Source organism: Oryzias latipes, chromosome 20 (assembly GCF_002234675.1).
Source record: "Oryzias latipes chromosome 20, ASM223467v1".
Taxonomy (NCBI): domain Eukaryota; kingdom Metazoa; phylum Chordata; class Actinopteri; order Beloniformes; family Adrianichthyidae; genus Oryzias; species Oryzias latipes.
Genome location: NC_019878.2, coordinates 2739872 through 2753241, shown reverse-complemented (window position 1 = coordinate 2753241; position 13370 = coordinate 2739872). Strand labels below are relative to the sequence as shown.

At 45.5% G+C, this 13370-nt stretch overlaps 2 protein-coding genes and 1 long non-coding RNA gene across 7 annotated transcripts in view; 2 read left to right on the top strand and 1 right to left on the bottom strand.

Moving 5' to 3' along the window:
* The window catches only part of LOC101165012 (ribosomal protein S6 kinase alpha-3), a 54408-nt gene extending 50908 nt beyond the window's left edge, over positions 1 to 3500 (top strand). For all 5 annotated transcript variants that reach the window (XM_023950037.1, XM_023950039.1, XM_023950040.1 and 2 more), the window contains one exon: positions 994 to 3500. In XM_023950037.1, coding sequence (XP_023805805.1) covers positions 994 to 1116 — 123 coding nt within the window. In that variant the 3' untranslated portion in view covers positions 1117 to 3500. The remainder of the gene's footprint in view (positions 1 to 993) is intronic.
* LOC105353610 (hemicentin-1-like) overlaps positions 1 to 13370 on the bottom strand; it is a 703897-nt gene that overhangs the window by 179506 nt on the left and 511021 nt on the right. The gene's annotated exons all lie outside the window — the stretch shown is intronic.
* LOC105356624 lies at positions 10599 to 12470 on the top strand. Its single transcript, XR_910730.3, has 3 exons — positions 10599 to 10719; positions 10800 to 10851; positions 11239 to 12470. It is a non-coding gene; the product is annotated as an uncharacterized LOC105356624 (long non-coding RNA).

The window sequence follows — 13370 nt, the reverse complement described above, 5'->3', positions numbered from 1 at the left end:
CGCGGAACAATTTCCCATTTCCACGTCGATTATTACCGACATCTGTAGCTTGTCAGATGTAATTAAATGGAGGGAAATAAAATGCCCCATCACAATGCGTAATGACGCACAATGGCTGATCTTGTGCTCTTAGAAGATGAGGCAAATGGAAGAATTCGGAGTGAACGCATCTTTAGACGGCAAGAAGACTTGCTGGCAAAAGAGGACGAATAGCTTATGAGCCGGTTCAGACTTCATCGAGCCGTCCTGTTGGACCTCTGCGGGCCTTTGGGCCCGGCGTTACAGAGGAGCACTCGGAGGAACCACGCGTGTCACCCGCTGCATCTGGCGCTCCGGTCCCCCCGGCGCATGCATCTGCCGCTCCGGTCCCGGTACCCCCCCCCGATGGAGCGCTGTAGCCGTACCCCCCTCCGATGGAGCGCTGTAGCCGTTTGCCGCTCACGTGCCTTTTCGGCACGGTAATGCCCACACTGTGTCCTCCAAACAACACTTTTCTCCTCTTTTCCAACTCGCCAACAATAACTTCTACTTCACATTGAGTGAAGATACGTTTTTTGATTTCCTCTCTGTGTTTGCCACGATTTAGCAAGCCATGAATATTAATTTGTGGGCGTTTCACGGACTATTTATGGACAAATATGGGCGTGTCATGAAGCCGCAAAAAGCTGCGCTGCATTTAGAATCGGTTGTGATTTATTAAGGGAAAGATGCGTAGGATGTGCGTGCGCACGGTTTTATAAATCCGAATATTTCTTTGCGTACGCACGTCCTATGTTTCATCCGTACGCCACTTCTGACGCCAATCCTACGCAAAGTTTTATAAATGAGGCCCCTGGTGACTGGAGTTCCTGCTGACTTTCTCTTTTTTTGCTGGATAAACCGCCTGGTTCATTTAGAGATCCAAAATCTGTTCGCATTAAACATCAAATCAAGCCGGGGAAGGATGTCGTTTGGGTTTGATAAGGTTTGGGGGTAACGGCTTGTCTCCCCCAGGCGGCGATGGCGGCGACCTACTCGGCCCTGAGCAGGAATGTCCCCCCAGTTCTGGAGCCGGTGGGCTGCTCTAGCCTGGCCCGGCGGAGGGGAGCGAAGAAGATCACCTCCACTGCTCTGTGACGTCCTTTCAGCTCAACTCTGACCTCGACCCGATCACCGCCAGACCTCAGCCCACCCCCACCCTCCCAGTCCGACGGGACAGACTACTGATGGAGCGAGTGGCAGCCAAAGCCCAACAGGAGCACAGAGATCCCACCCCCACGCCCTGCACCTTAACTGCTTCCTTTGAATGGATCTCCTCTGCTGTCTCACTGTAGAGCCTAAGCTTTAGCCCCGCCCACCCACAGCCGCATTTTCCCCGCGGCGTTTCTCCTTCAGACAATCAGCGCAGAGGGGAGGCTGTGCGCGCGCACGTCAGGAAAAACAAGTACTGTATTTATTTATGCGGGTCGAGTCGTCAGAACAAGTTTTGATTTTCGGAGCGGAAGTGGATGTTCACCCCGCAGGCGGAGGCGGCGCTCTCAGAAGCCACGCCTCCTGTGAGTACCACAGGCTTTCTGGTTCCAGTGTCAACTTTCAAAGGAAGAAATCAAAGACGGGAATCCTCCGTTTTTAACTGACTCCTTTGTCCAGCTAGCTCTGCAAATATTTCGAAAATCCTTCACTGCGATGTAACAGTGCCCCCTGGTGGCCAAGAATAACATTATTCTCTCTATTCTTTTTCTCTGCCTCAGTCATCTGTCAGACTTTACTCTTTTATATTTAACTTTATTATTTGATTGTAAAATCTCACACTGGAGAGACAAAAAGACCTTCAAATCCTTAAATATTAAATCCGAGCACTTTAATGATTTATCAATATTTTTTTCTAAAGAACCAAAATTAAACTTATCTTAGCTCTAAAGTTAAGGCTGTAATTTTTAAATAAAATTGTGCTTTTATTTCATTCATTTTCCAGGAGTAAGCTTTACTTTCATCTTCATCATTCAGTGTTAGGCATGATCAATATACAATAGGATTGAACTTTGCCTGCAGAAACACCCAGTGTGTTTTTAAATCTTTCAGACAGAAGTTTGAAAATGAACATTTTTATCTTTTTATTTTATTTTATTTTCTGACATATTTGTTTTCACGGTTTTGTTCTGTTAGTTCAGAGAATTAACAAAAGCAGCGGATCAGATGTACAGTTCAGGAGCTCCAAACAAGTCAAACATCCGGAGAAAGGAACGTGGCTGTGGTTTGGTCAGACTGTGGCGTGTGGCGTGAGGCGTGTGGCGTGAGCGCGCAGCATCACTGTGAACGGAGAAGCACAACAACAGCCTGACGCTCCAGAAAACATCTGGAAAGACTTTGGTTTTTGTGATCAATCTTTTAACTGATAAAAATCTGACTTTTGCTCAGGAATCAAACTGTCTCTCTGCTGAGAAACATTCATGTGAATTTCTTTTTTTTTAGCCACATTCAAGTCACAGAAACAAAAAGCAAACGCGCTCGCAGGAAATGAGACGATAGAGTCACCTTTTATGCAGAAATGAAAACTAAAGTCAGATTGAAAACACGCTGTAAGATTCAGCCTCGTGAAAGTGTCCACAGATCAAAACCAGGAGTGCCATCGCAGCAGCAGCAGAGGTTGATCTGACCTCTGACCTCCACCAGGGGGCGCTCACCGCCGCTCAAACAGGACGGGTCACGGCCACAAATAAGATTTAGCTTTCTAAAGTTTACAAGAACAATTATGAGATTAAAGGTGAAACTTTTGAGATCAAAGACTAAGATGTGAAAGAATAATGTCACGGAAAAACATCTATTCTGACATGCTGGTGTGTTGTTTTTAATAAAATGAAGTTTAGTCAGGGACAGAATGAGATTTTATTGAAATAATAAAAAAAAAAAATGGACAGAAACTGAAAAAAAGCACATCTGACATGATAAAAGCTTCAAAACTAAATGTAAGATCCACTTCCTTAAGACGTTTGCCTCATAAGTCATTTAATTAGATTATCAAACTTATGAAATATGAAAAGAGGTTAAAGACTTTAAAGAGGACTATTTCCTAACTTTGTCTCAGCAGTTTGACCTTTGACCTCTGTCATTCTTTCATCAGACCATCATGTTGTCGTCTTTCTTCTTTTGTTCTGGATCCTGTAGTTTTTAATTATTTGACATTAAAGAGTCCATAAGAATATGGAGGATGTATCTATGAAGATCTTTGGGCTCTGGGTGTTTCTTGCAGAGTTCTTCCTCTCTGAATGTCGGCCTAAAGGGATCAGATGCAGATTTTCTGTGTTTGTGCGCGTTTGTTGTGTGCAAGTGTTGATCTGAGCTTCCTCCAGGACAAAGAATGATTTGTTTCCTTTCTTTTCTGTAATCATGAGCAGGAGAAAAGCCCCCGTTTGTCCTCCTCTTCCTCCTCCGTCCATCAGAGACGTATAAAGCCAAGCCGGCTCTCTGTTTTTATACCTGCAGTGAGAGTTGATCTTTCTATTAAAGCAATAATCAGCTGAGACGAGTTTCTGTCTTCATGTGTGCAGCGTCTGCTGTGTTTGTGACTCGGGCTGTAAATCCATCCAGAGAGCAGCTTCAGCAGCGGAGTTCCTTTGAAAACTGAAAAGAATCAACAGAAAAAATGTACAAGAGACTTGATAGTCGATGAAATACTTTACTTTGAATCTCTGCCCCTGAAGACTCAAAACCCAACATAATGAGCGTGAAGAAGAACCAGAGGAAGCTGTGAAGAGTTCCTCTGTTTACTCAAAAATGGACGGGTTTGATCATTTGTCTTACAATTGTTCACTTTACATCGTACGCTCCAGCTAAAGTGAACATTTTCATCTCATCCAACAATTAAAAAATTATCTGTTTTTCTGCAACATTTAGCAGCTGCAGGTTTTTTAGATGGACATGGTAAACTAGCACAGTCGGATTTCAAAGTAAAGGTCCCTCTGTCTGTCCATCTGTCCATCCATCCCCTGAGCCCTCTGAATCTCTTTCTGGGTCTTGGGGCCACTGCAGTCAGCCCAGCTCCTGTTGGGTGAAGATGCACTCCAACATTCATTACCTATGGATCACAAACGGCGAATCACAAATGGACCCATGAGTCGTGTCTTTGGAAGCAAAGGTTCCCACACATGCACTTGGAGAAAGTGCACAGTCCACACAGACAGCGCTCAGCGAGGATTTGAACCAGGGCCTTCTGTTTGGTGAGAGTGCTAACCACTGCACCGTCATGCAGCTCTCAAAGTGAAAGGAAAGAAAGAAACTGCTTCCCGGTTAACCGTGCTGCCCTTGAACGCACCATGCCAAAGACGCCTCCCTTTCTGCGCAGCATTTTAAAGGAGCTTCTTCATCCGAGGGTCTAAAGATCAGTTTCTGAATGTGACGCCTTCATGTTTGCTGCAGCACCTAAATAAGAGATGCAGATTCTATTCACACCAATCATCACGAGCTCAGACATCTGAGATGTTCTCCTGGGTCTCTTTGAGATGGACAAGCGTCTAGCAGTCGTACAGGGTCAGAGGTCAGAATCGTCCAGCGCCGGTACTGAGCTGAGGTTTCTCTCCATCCTCCTCACCATTTTCCTTCCAGCACAGAGTTTGGGTTGCAGATTGAAGCTCACTCGGTCACCTGGAAGGTCTGACAGCAGCAAGAACTGTTGGAATAATGTATATAAGTTATCTCATATTTGCTTTTGTTTGCAGAAGTGTCTGTGTCCAAATCTGTCTCACAGGAGGGGGGGCGACACCCTTGGGTAAAGGTTTTTATCTCTTTGTTTCTCTCAACATTCTCCTGGGAACCTGTGTTAGCTGTGTCTAATAAAACGAAGGACGTTCTGTGTTAGTTTATCCGTGTGAAAAGGCTTTGCAGGTCTGAAGATGATGTGAGAAGGCTGCAGAAGATAGACATGTCGTAATTAATGTTTTCTAATCCTTTTTTTTTTTTTTTAAACTTGTCCTGTCCAACAGCTGGGCAGACAGATGAGAGCTGAAGGCCTCTTGTGTTGGACATATTTTACTTTAACAACAGGGGTTATGAATCTTCTGACAAACGAGAGGTATGACTGAATAAACCCCTTTTGTAATTGAGGCCAAATTGTATTATTTTCAATTATGTTTGAAAATCTTTGGTGTTGGACCGGACGGAAAAGGAAAGGGGGGAAGAAGAGAGTGGGACGTTAGAGAGGGGGGGGGGTGATAGTGGGAGGGGGGGGATAAGACCATGAAGCAGCATAGAGCAAGTCATAGCAAGTTTACTGGTTGTTTATCATTACGGCAAGGCTCAAATGTAGAAATAAAAGGGCGGGGCCTGTCCACACACACATTGAAATGTCATCAACACACCTGCTAGCTGCAAAAATGTCCACATGTCAACATGTACACAAAACAGATAGTGTTCACACATGCATACCTATGCCTTTAAACCAACTAGTGTGAGATCTTTCATTCATTCAATCATGCAAACTATTAGTGCAAAGGTGAGCTAACACCTGTGCTCAGGTGAGTGTTTATGTTCTTCTAAAATGGACGGTGGAATGTGAAAAGAAGGAGGAGGAGCGCCCAGCCACCCCCACACCCAGACCCCCACAGCAGCAGCAGCGGCAGCCGGAACCCCCCAACGCCACACGGCAGCAGGCAGGGGACAACCGCCCCCCGGGAGACCAAATCCGCCACCCAGGCCAGGACCAGCAGGACCGCCGCGAGGCCCCCAGAGCCAGAGAGCAGGGAAGCAAAAGAGAGCGGCGCCCCAGCCCAACCAGGAGAACCGCCCCCCCGCCACACCGGAAGAGCCCAACGCAGGGCCCCACCCGAGAAGGGCACCCACAGCCCCAGACGAGCACCCCATCACCACCCAGGAGTTCCGGGCATCCCCCCGCCCCAACCCCAGGTACGAGTCAGGACCCCCCAAGGGAGACGCGCTCCAGGCAGCCACCCACCCGGCCCACGGTTGGTCCAGGGAGGAGCAAGGCAGGGGCCAGCCACCCCCACCCCGGAGGGGAGCACCCCGGGGAAAAAGGGGGGCCCACAAGGGGTGTTGTAAACATGGCCCGACCAGGCTTGGCCACTGTTGGAAGTTTGGCGGGGCCCAGCGCCCAGGGGCAAGGACCCGAACCCACCCCCAGGGACACGGACACCCCCGGCTCAGGTGTAATGTGACCCCCCCCCCCCCCCCCCGAGCGGAGAGAGCACCGCCGGGCCCAGGAGACCGGCACCCAGGGGACACGGCAGACACCGCCAAGGGTCCCGTACCCCCCACCAGAGAAGGGGTAGGGGACGGATAGTCCTAGGTCCCACCTTCCTTGTAAAATGTGTGTGTGCGTGTATGTGTGTTTGTGGGGGTGTGTGTGTGCATGTGTGTGTGTTATGTGTTGGAGTGTATATTTTGAGGGGGAAAGGGTGTGTGTACTAAAGGGGGTGCAGTTGAAATTGTCGGGTAGGGCACTGAGGGGACATCTCCTGATTACTCACAGTGATGTCCCCTCACCCTCCCCACCCTCCTAAATGTCTAAGGTGCGGTTAAAATTGGCAGGTAGGGTGCTAGGAGGACATCCGCTGCTTGCTGGCAGTGATGTCCAAGCACCCCCCCTACCAAGGGCCCTACATGTCTAAGGTGCAAATAAAACCGAAAGAGGGGGGGCCCACTCCATACGGCAACCATGGGAGGGGTACCACTGCCAAGTAGCTCCCCAAGGCGCATCGCAGGCTAAACCCCCCACCCCTTCACCCTAATATGAGGTTGTATGAGGAAGGGGGTCGGTTGGGGACAGCTGGTAGACTGCCCCCCCGGTGGTCAAACAGCTGTCACCCAGCCCCCCCAGCACAGGGGCCAGGCCACCCCAGCCCAGGGACCCCATCCCCCGAGGAGCCTACACCCCAGGCCCAGCACCAACCCCCCCACACAGAGAGAGAGGAGCCAGAAAGCGCCGCCCCCCCCGGAGCAAGCCCAGGCCCCCCCCAAGCGCCGGCCCTGGAAGAGCTCTGGTCAGGCCTCGACGGGTCCGAGGCAGCCAACTGGCCGGGGCAACCGCCGATTGCCTCAGCGGAGACCCCGACCCGTCAACCCCCCAAGGCCCCGTACCAATAGTGGGCTCCCCCTCCCCCCCCAGAACGCCCCCCTACAGGACAGGGCCAACAAGCCCCCACCCCACCCCACCCCAGACCCCACAGCCGAAGCGGATGACCCCCAGAGCGACCGGGGGCCCCAAGAGGGTTGTCCCGTCCCGTCCCAGAGCCAGGGAAGGGCCGATCCCAGCCCTAGGTGTAGATGGTCAGCCCGCCCAGCGCCGCTGCCCCCCCCCCCCCGAGCAGGGCCCCCGCCAACGCCCCCCAGCACAGGCAAAGGGACCCCCCCCCAAGCCAAGCCAGGCCACCACCACCCCCCCCCCCACACCCAAGCCCAGAGGACGTTTTCTAATCCTGCTGCAGCTGTGCCTTCTGGTTCCCGTCCTTAGAACTCAGCGCATGTGTAAAATAGGGAAACCCGGCAAGTTAAGAGAGATTGTTACTGGGCATTATTCTCAGTTCGTTCTCCTCGTAAAAAGTTACCTTGGTCTGTTTGTCTTTCCTTCCTTGTTCAATAGTTCAAAGGTTGCAGGTTGTTTTAACCCAACATGAACTCTGCAGATGTGGCAGAGATTTAGACTCTTCTGACGGGTTCAGTCCACTAACACCATGTAGCCGTGCATCTCCTCTGTCCTCACTGTGAATGTCCTCCAGTTTTTTTCCTCTGGACTGGAATGCTCCACATCATGGAGCCTGTAGGGGTGCAGCCATCTACCCCCACCGCCTGTATCTGCTCCATCCTGCCTGCAGAACCACAGCAGTCTCTAAACTCATGTCTGCGTTTACTGAAAGTTCCTGTTTGGAGTTTGGCTTTGATTGAGTTTGTTTCTTCAGATGCACTTTTGTTTGGATTCGACCACAAACGTGTCGTTGATGGTTCTACTGCAGGCGTGTTTATGGCAGCAGTGAAATGAGCTTCAACCCTCCCTCTGCTGGAAGAGCCGCTGCCCCACCTGACCGTTAGCCCGGTCCCAGGCCGGATATTTTCCCCGTTGAAATCACTCACATGCAAAAGTTTATTTATGCTGCTCCTATATCTGATGAAAAGTTCTAACCATGTTGTGGAATATGTGATTTTCTGTTCTACATAGCTAAAAAAAATTAGTATTGCAATGAATTATAAAAAACAGGTCATTAAGCAATATAATGGTAAGAACCAAATAAAAGTTAATCTAGCTAAGGAACAGATTTGTCAAGGATGCTAACTAATAAAGTTAAGTACTTTGGAATGATTTGCCAACAAAAAAACGTTATTTAAATAGTTACTTCCTGTGTTTGTTTGCTCTGAATTATGTGCATTTACTATGAAATTAGGTTTATTTTTATTTGTTTTTAGGAATGATGTGTTTTTAAGTGTGGGCAGCTGGCCACATCTATCTATCTATCTATCTATCTATCTATCTATCTATCTATCTATCTATCTATCTATCTATCTATCTATCTATCTATCTATCTATCTATCTATCTATCTATCTATCTATCTATCTATCTATCTATCTATCTATCTATCTATCTATCTATCTATCTATCTATCTATCTATCTATCTATCTATCTATCTATCTATCTATCTATCTATCTATCTATCTATCTATCTATCTGTCTGTCTGTCTGTCTGTCTGTCTGTCTGTCTGTCTGTCTGTCTGCAATGCAATTAATAAAATATTATACGACTTTCTATGGAGAAATAAAACTCACTATATCATAAAATCTGTTATTTTAAATACCTCTGATAAAGGCGGTTTAAATTGTATTGGTTTCACTGCGCTTAATAATACACTCAAGGTAATCTGGATTAAGAAATATTTCAACAACCACACATCTATCTGGAACTTTATTCCACATTTTGTATTTTCAAAGTTAGGAGGCCTTAACTTCCTGTTATGCTGTAGCTACAGTATTCCAAAAATACCTTTGAAACTGTTAAATTTTCGTCAACAAGTTCCCTTAGCCTGGGCTCTGATCTACAAACACAACTTTTCTCCACAGACTTGTATTATTTGGAATAACTGTAATATTGTCTATAAAAGGAAAACTCTGTTTTTAAGTAACTGGTTTAATAATGGTATAATTTTCCTCAATCAATTATTCAAAGAACCAGGATTATTATATAACTACTCAGAATTCACAATGTAGTATAAAATACCAATAACCCATAAAGAATTTGCAGTAGTGTTTGATGTTGTCCCGTCTGGGCTTTGCATGTTATTCAGGGGTTTCTACAGCGCTCATCCTCCGACTCTAAATCCTCCTGATGCGTTCAAATCTCCTCTGGGTAGTTTCTGCTTCACTTCTGCTAAACAGAGGAACTCAAAAATCAGAGCTTTGTTCCAAGATAATTTGGTTTCTGTTCCATCAGCTTCCTTTCATTGGGCTAATTAAACTTCTAACATTGAATGTGAAAAACTCTGGTCTTTAAAAAAAATACTTCTTAACAAATAAAGTCAAAGAAATCTCTTTTAAACTCCTACACAGATTTTATCCAGTAAAACATTATTTAACTAAATTTAATGCTGACATAAACACCAGCTGTACTTTCTGCCAGAAACAACCTGAAACCTGCTCTCCTTTATTCTGGTCTTGTGAATTCACACACAAATTTTGGAAAAACATTCACAAATTTATCACCGACTCTATTTTTGCTGATATACAACTTTACTATAAAAACGTACTATTTGGTTTCCATAGTTTTGATCTCAAAGACCGTGATGCTTTCTTTTGTATAAACATGTTATTTATGGCTTAATTTATTTAATAATAAATCAATAATAAGTCAATAAAAAAATAATAGATAAATAATAATAATAATAAATCAATAAGACAATAAATAATAATAAATCAATAATATATCAACACATAATAATAAATCAACAATAAATAAATAATAAGTCAACAACAAGTCCAAAATTCAACAATAGATTTACCCTAAAAAAACAAAGAAAAACAATAGATTTACTGATTCATGTGAGTGATCAGTTTGTGTCACACAGATGCTATGGTGTCTGGTTTCAAGTGAACAGTCTGGCCTCTTATCAAAATTTGTTTCCACAAAATGTTTTGAACAGCTAAACTGTAGTTGGTACCACAGTGATCCATCTGGATTAGCTCTTTTTATAGCTAAGGCCCACTTTTTCCTGAAGTCTGAATCCATTGGAAACCTGCAAGAAAAGTTCAGTCACTGAGTCAGAAATGTATAAATCTATATTACTATAATAGCATAGTCCTAGTATACTGTATATAGGTTTAACACAATAAAGTTTACATTTATGTCAACAGCACATTATCCGTACATCATGCAGCAGCATGTTGATAATGGCCCTGCAGCATCATGCATGTCAACATGTGTATGATTAATGAAGCCCCTGCAGCATTAAAAGAAAAAAAGAAAAATACTCACCTGTGAAATGTTCTGCCTTCCTCCTTCATGGACTCATTTCTCTGATTTTGGCAGTTGAAACCCACACAATGAACTGGCATTTTGCAAAAAATGTGTTCACATGCATGCAGCAGTGACTTGACCTCATCAAGATGGCGGTGCTCTCCTCCCATGAGGAACCACGTGACGTCTCCTCTAGCGATGGAACTCATTGGTTTCTTCCAAACCAGCGGTCAGACCTGTGGTCGCGGCTGCAGCGACGACTCTGTCTGCGAACAAACTTTGCTGGACCAGTAAGTCCAATAAAGTGGAGCTAATCTGGTAATAACATTTGTATTTGACCTGCTTCCCCAATCTTTCTTCATCCGTGCAGAACAACAAAAGACATTTTCCCGAGGAAAAACCACTCGACATCGATCCAGAAGGTAAGTTGTCGCCTATTTTTACTACTAGTCGATCATTTTTATGTGTGTTTCGCTCATCTCCTGCGAATTTCACTACAAAATAACAGTCAGCAGCGACCTTTTTATGATTCGCAATTTAGGAAAAACTCGCGCCGTGATTTATGGAAAAAAGTTTTAGGGCTCTCAAGCTCTTCGTTCGTAATTCAGTTATTATCTATGATTTTCATGGAAGAGCAGGTCGCAATGACTTTTAAAAATGTTTTTTAGGAATCAACAATAGTTCAATTTGATTTGATCATCGGTTTACTCAAATTATTAAGATTTGTCTGAAGTTACATCCACAACCTCAGAAGCATCTCGATCTGCCACCTGGAAATTCCTCAGATGTTCTTTGTTCTGTGCTTTCAGGTTTTGACCCCATGGCTCCCAAGAAGGCTGCGCTGAAGCCTGGGTTAGCAGTCAAAGTGATCGCTGAGAACTATGGCAGCATCCCAGATGCCCCCCCCCTTGAGGAATGGCCATGTTCTACACATTTACTTCCAGCATCAGCGATCCGTTACTGTCACCACTCAACAACTTTCCAGTATCTTAGGATCCGACTGCGTTGTGAAACCAGCGCAGGTTCACCATCTGCTGCAGCGCACAATCCCAAAATACGCAAATTTGAGTCGTGAAAGTGACAGGCGGCATTTTCTGGATGTGTGTAACCAAGACTTCTCTTTCCACACCGGGGTTCCGCCTTCACCTCAGGAGGCCCCATCGGCTTCATTTGATGAGCCTCACCTGTCTGAGCCGTCCACGTCTCAGGTAGATCAGGTCTCACCTCCAGCTGTCCAGACCGTTTCTGAGGTCACTGCTGAGGAAGAACCGAGCGCTAGCTCCACTCCGTCATCTGCTGTGTTGGTGCGAACCTCGCAGAGAACGACCTTAACTCCCCAGCAGATGAAAACCCCACTTTCCTCTTTAACCAGGTCCTTTTCTGACCTGAAGAAAAGATATCAAGCTTCTGTGAGGTCGCAGCTAAAGTCAATCAGTGTGCAACGTGTGAAACGCCTTAATCAGGACATAAAACCTAAAAAGAAAATATTTGCCAGGAAGCGTGCTGTGATGGCGGTGTTGAGAAAAGAGATCAAAAGCGGACCTGACATGGAACAATTGGATAAGTTGAGGAAACAGTTGTCTAATATGAAGGAAAAGCACATGCAGTTAAAGAAATACCATCAAAACAAAGAGGGTGATCAAACCTCTGCTCACGATGGAAGTGATGGTTCAGCAAAAACTGTTCAACTACTACAGCGTCAACGAAGCAGGGAGGTAGATCAGGAGAAGGCTGCTCTGCAGCAGAAACTGACAGAAATGACAAATGGACACGTCTGATTCAGAGACGAGCACTAAGTTCAGGTTTGACAGTAGATGCTGTTCCTCATCGTTCAGCTGTGGAGGAAGCCTCACAGAATTAGTTACTTTTGGAAAACTAAACTAAACTGACTGGGTTTTGTCTCTGATTTTCAGGTTGCTGAGTTTTTGTTTAGCAGCAACAATCTCACATTGTGTTTTGATTTTACGAGGGCTTCATGTCAAGTTCTCACATCAGTTAGGGGGGTGGGAGGTGTGAAAGAAGTGGGAGGTTGTGTAGGTACGGGGAGGGGGGGCCCTATTTTTGAAATGTTAATTTTTTTGTGCTCGTTTTATTTTAATTTTCATGCTTGTTTTTATATTATTTGTTTTGTTTATAAATAAAGTTTTGAGTTTGAATGAATCGTGCCAGTGATTGTTTTGATGCCCTTTGACCTCCTGCCTGGGGGCACTGCTAAAGATTACCTGCTCCAGACTCAAGAGTCACTAAGTCCAGATGTTGACAGATGTTTACGGCAGAATATTTGACTGTAATTAAAAAACACGTGACTGATGGCGTTGCGGTCGATCATTCATCAGTTAGTATTAATGTTAATATTAATTTTGTTCTTCAGGTTTTAATGTTCTTGCAGTCAAAAACTTTAACTTTAATGATCCCGAAGGAAATGTTAAGTAGCCAGCTGCTCACACTTACAAAACAGAATCATTCCTAAAACAAATACAAACACAATAAATAGATAAAAAAGCTCATTTGAACAATCACTTAAAATCAAGTCAAGTTTCCCAGAATTTCAGTCTAATCAAAAATAAAGTAAAAGCTCTCAACACATGTTGTGCAGTCAAAAGACTTTCTAAGTCTGTCTGTGGTGCAGCGTTGGGACAGATGTCTGCTGCTGAAGCTGCTCTTCCTCTCACTGAAGGCCTCGTGCAGAGGGCGTGGCCTCATGCAGAGGGCGTGGCCTCATGCAGAGGGCGTGGCCTCATGCAGAGGGCGTGTCACATTGTCCATGATTGCCTGAAGTCTGGACGGTGTCGGTTGTTGGGCCAGCTTCAGTCCCACCACAGAGCTGGCCCTCCTGATGATCTTGTTTAATTGGGTCAGGTTTCTCTTGCTTGTGCCGCACCATCACGCCACAGCGTACAGCAGAGCGCCTTCAGTGACTGATGGAACAGACTGAGGAGCT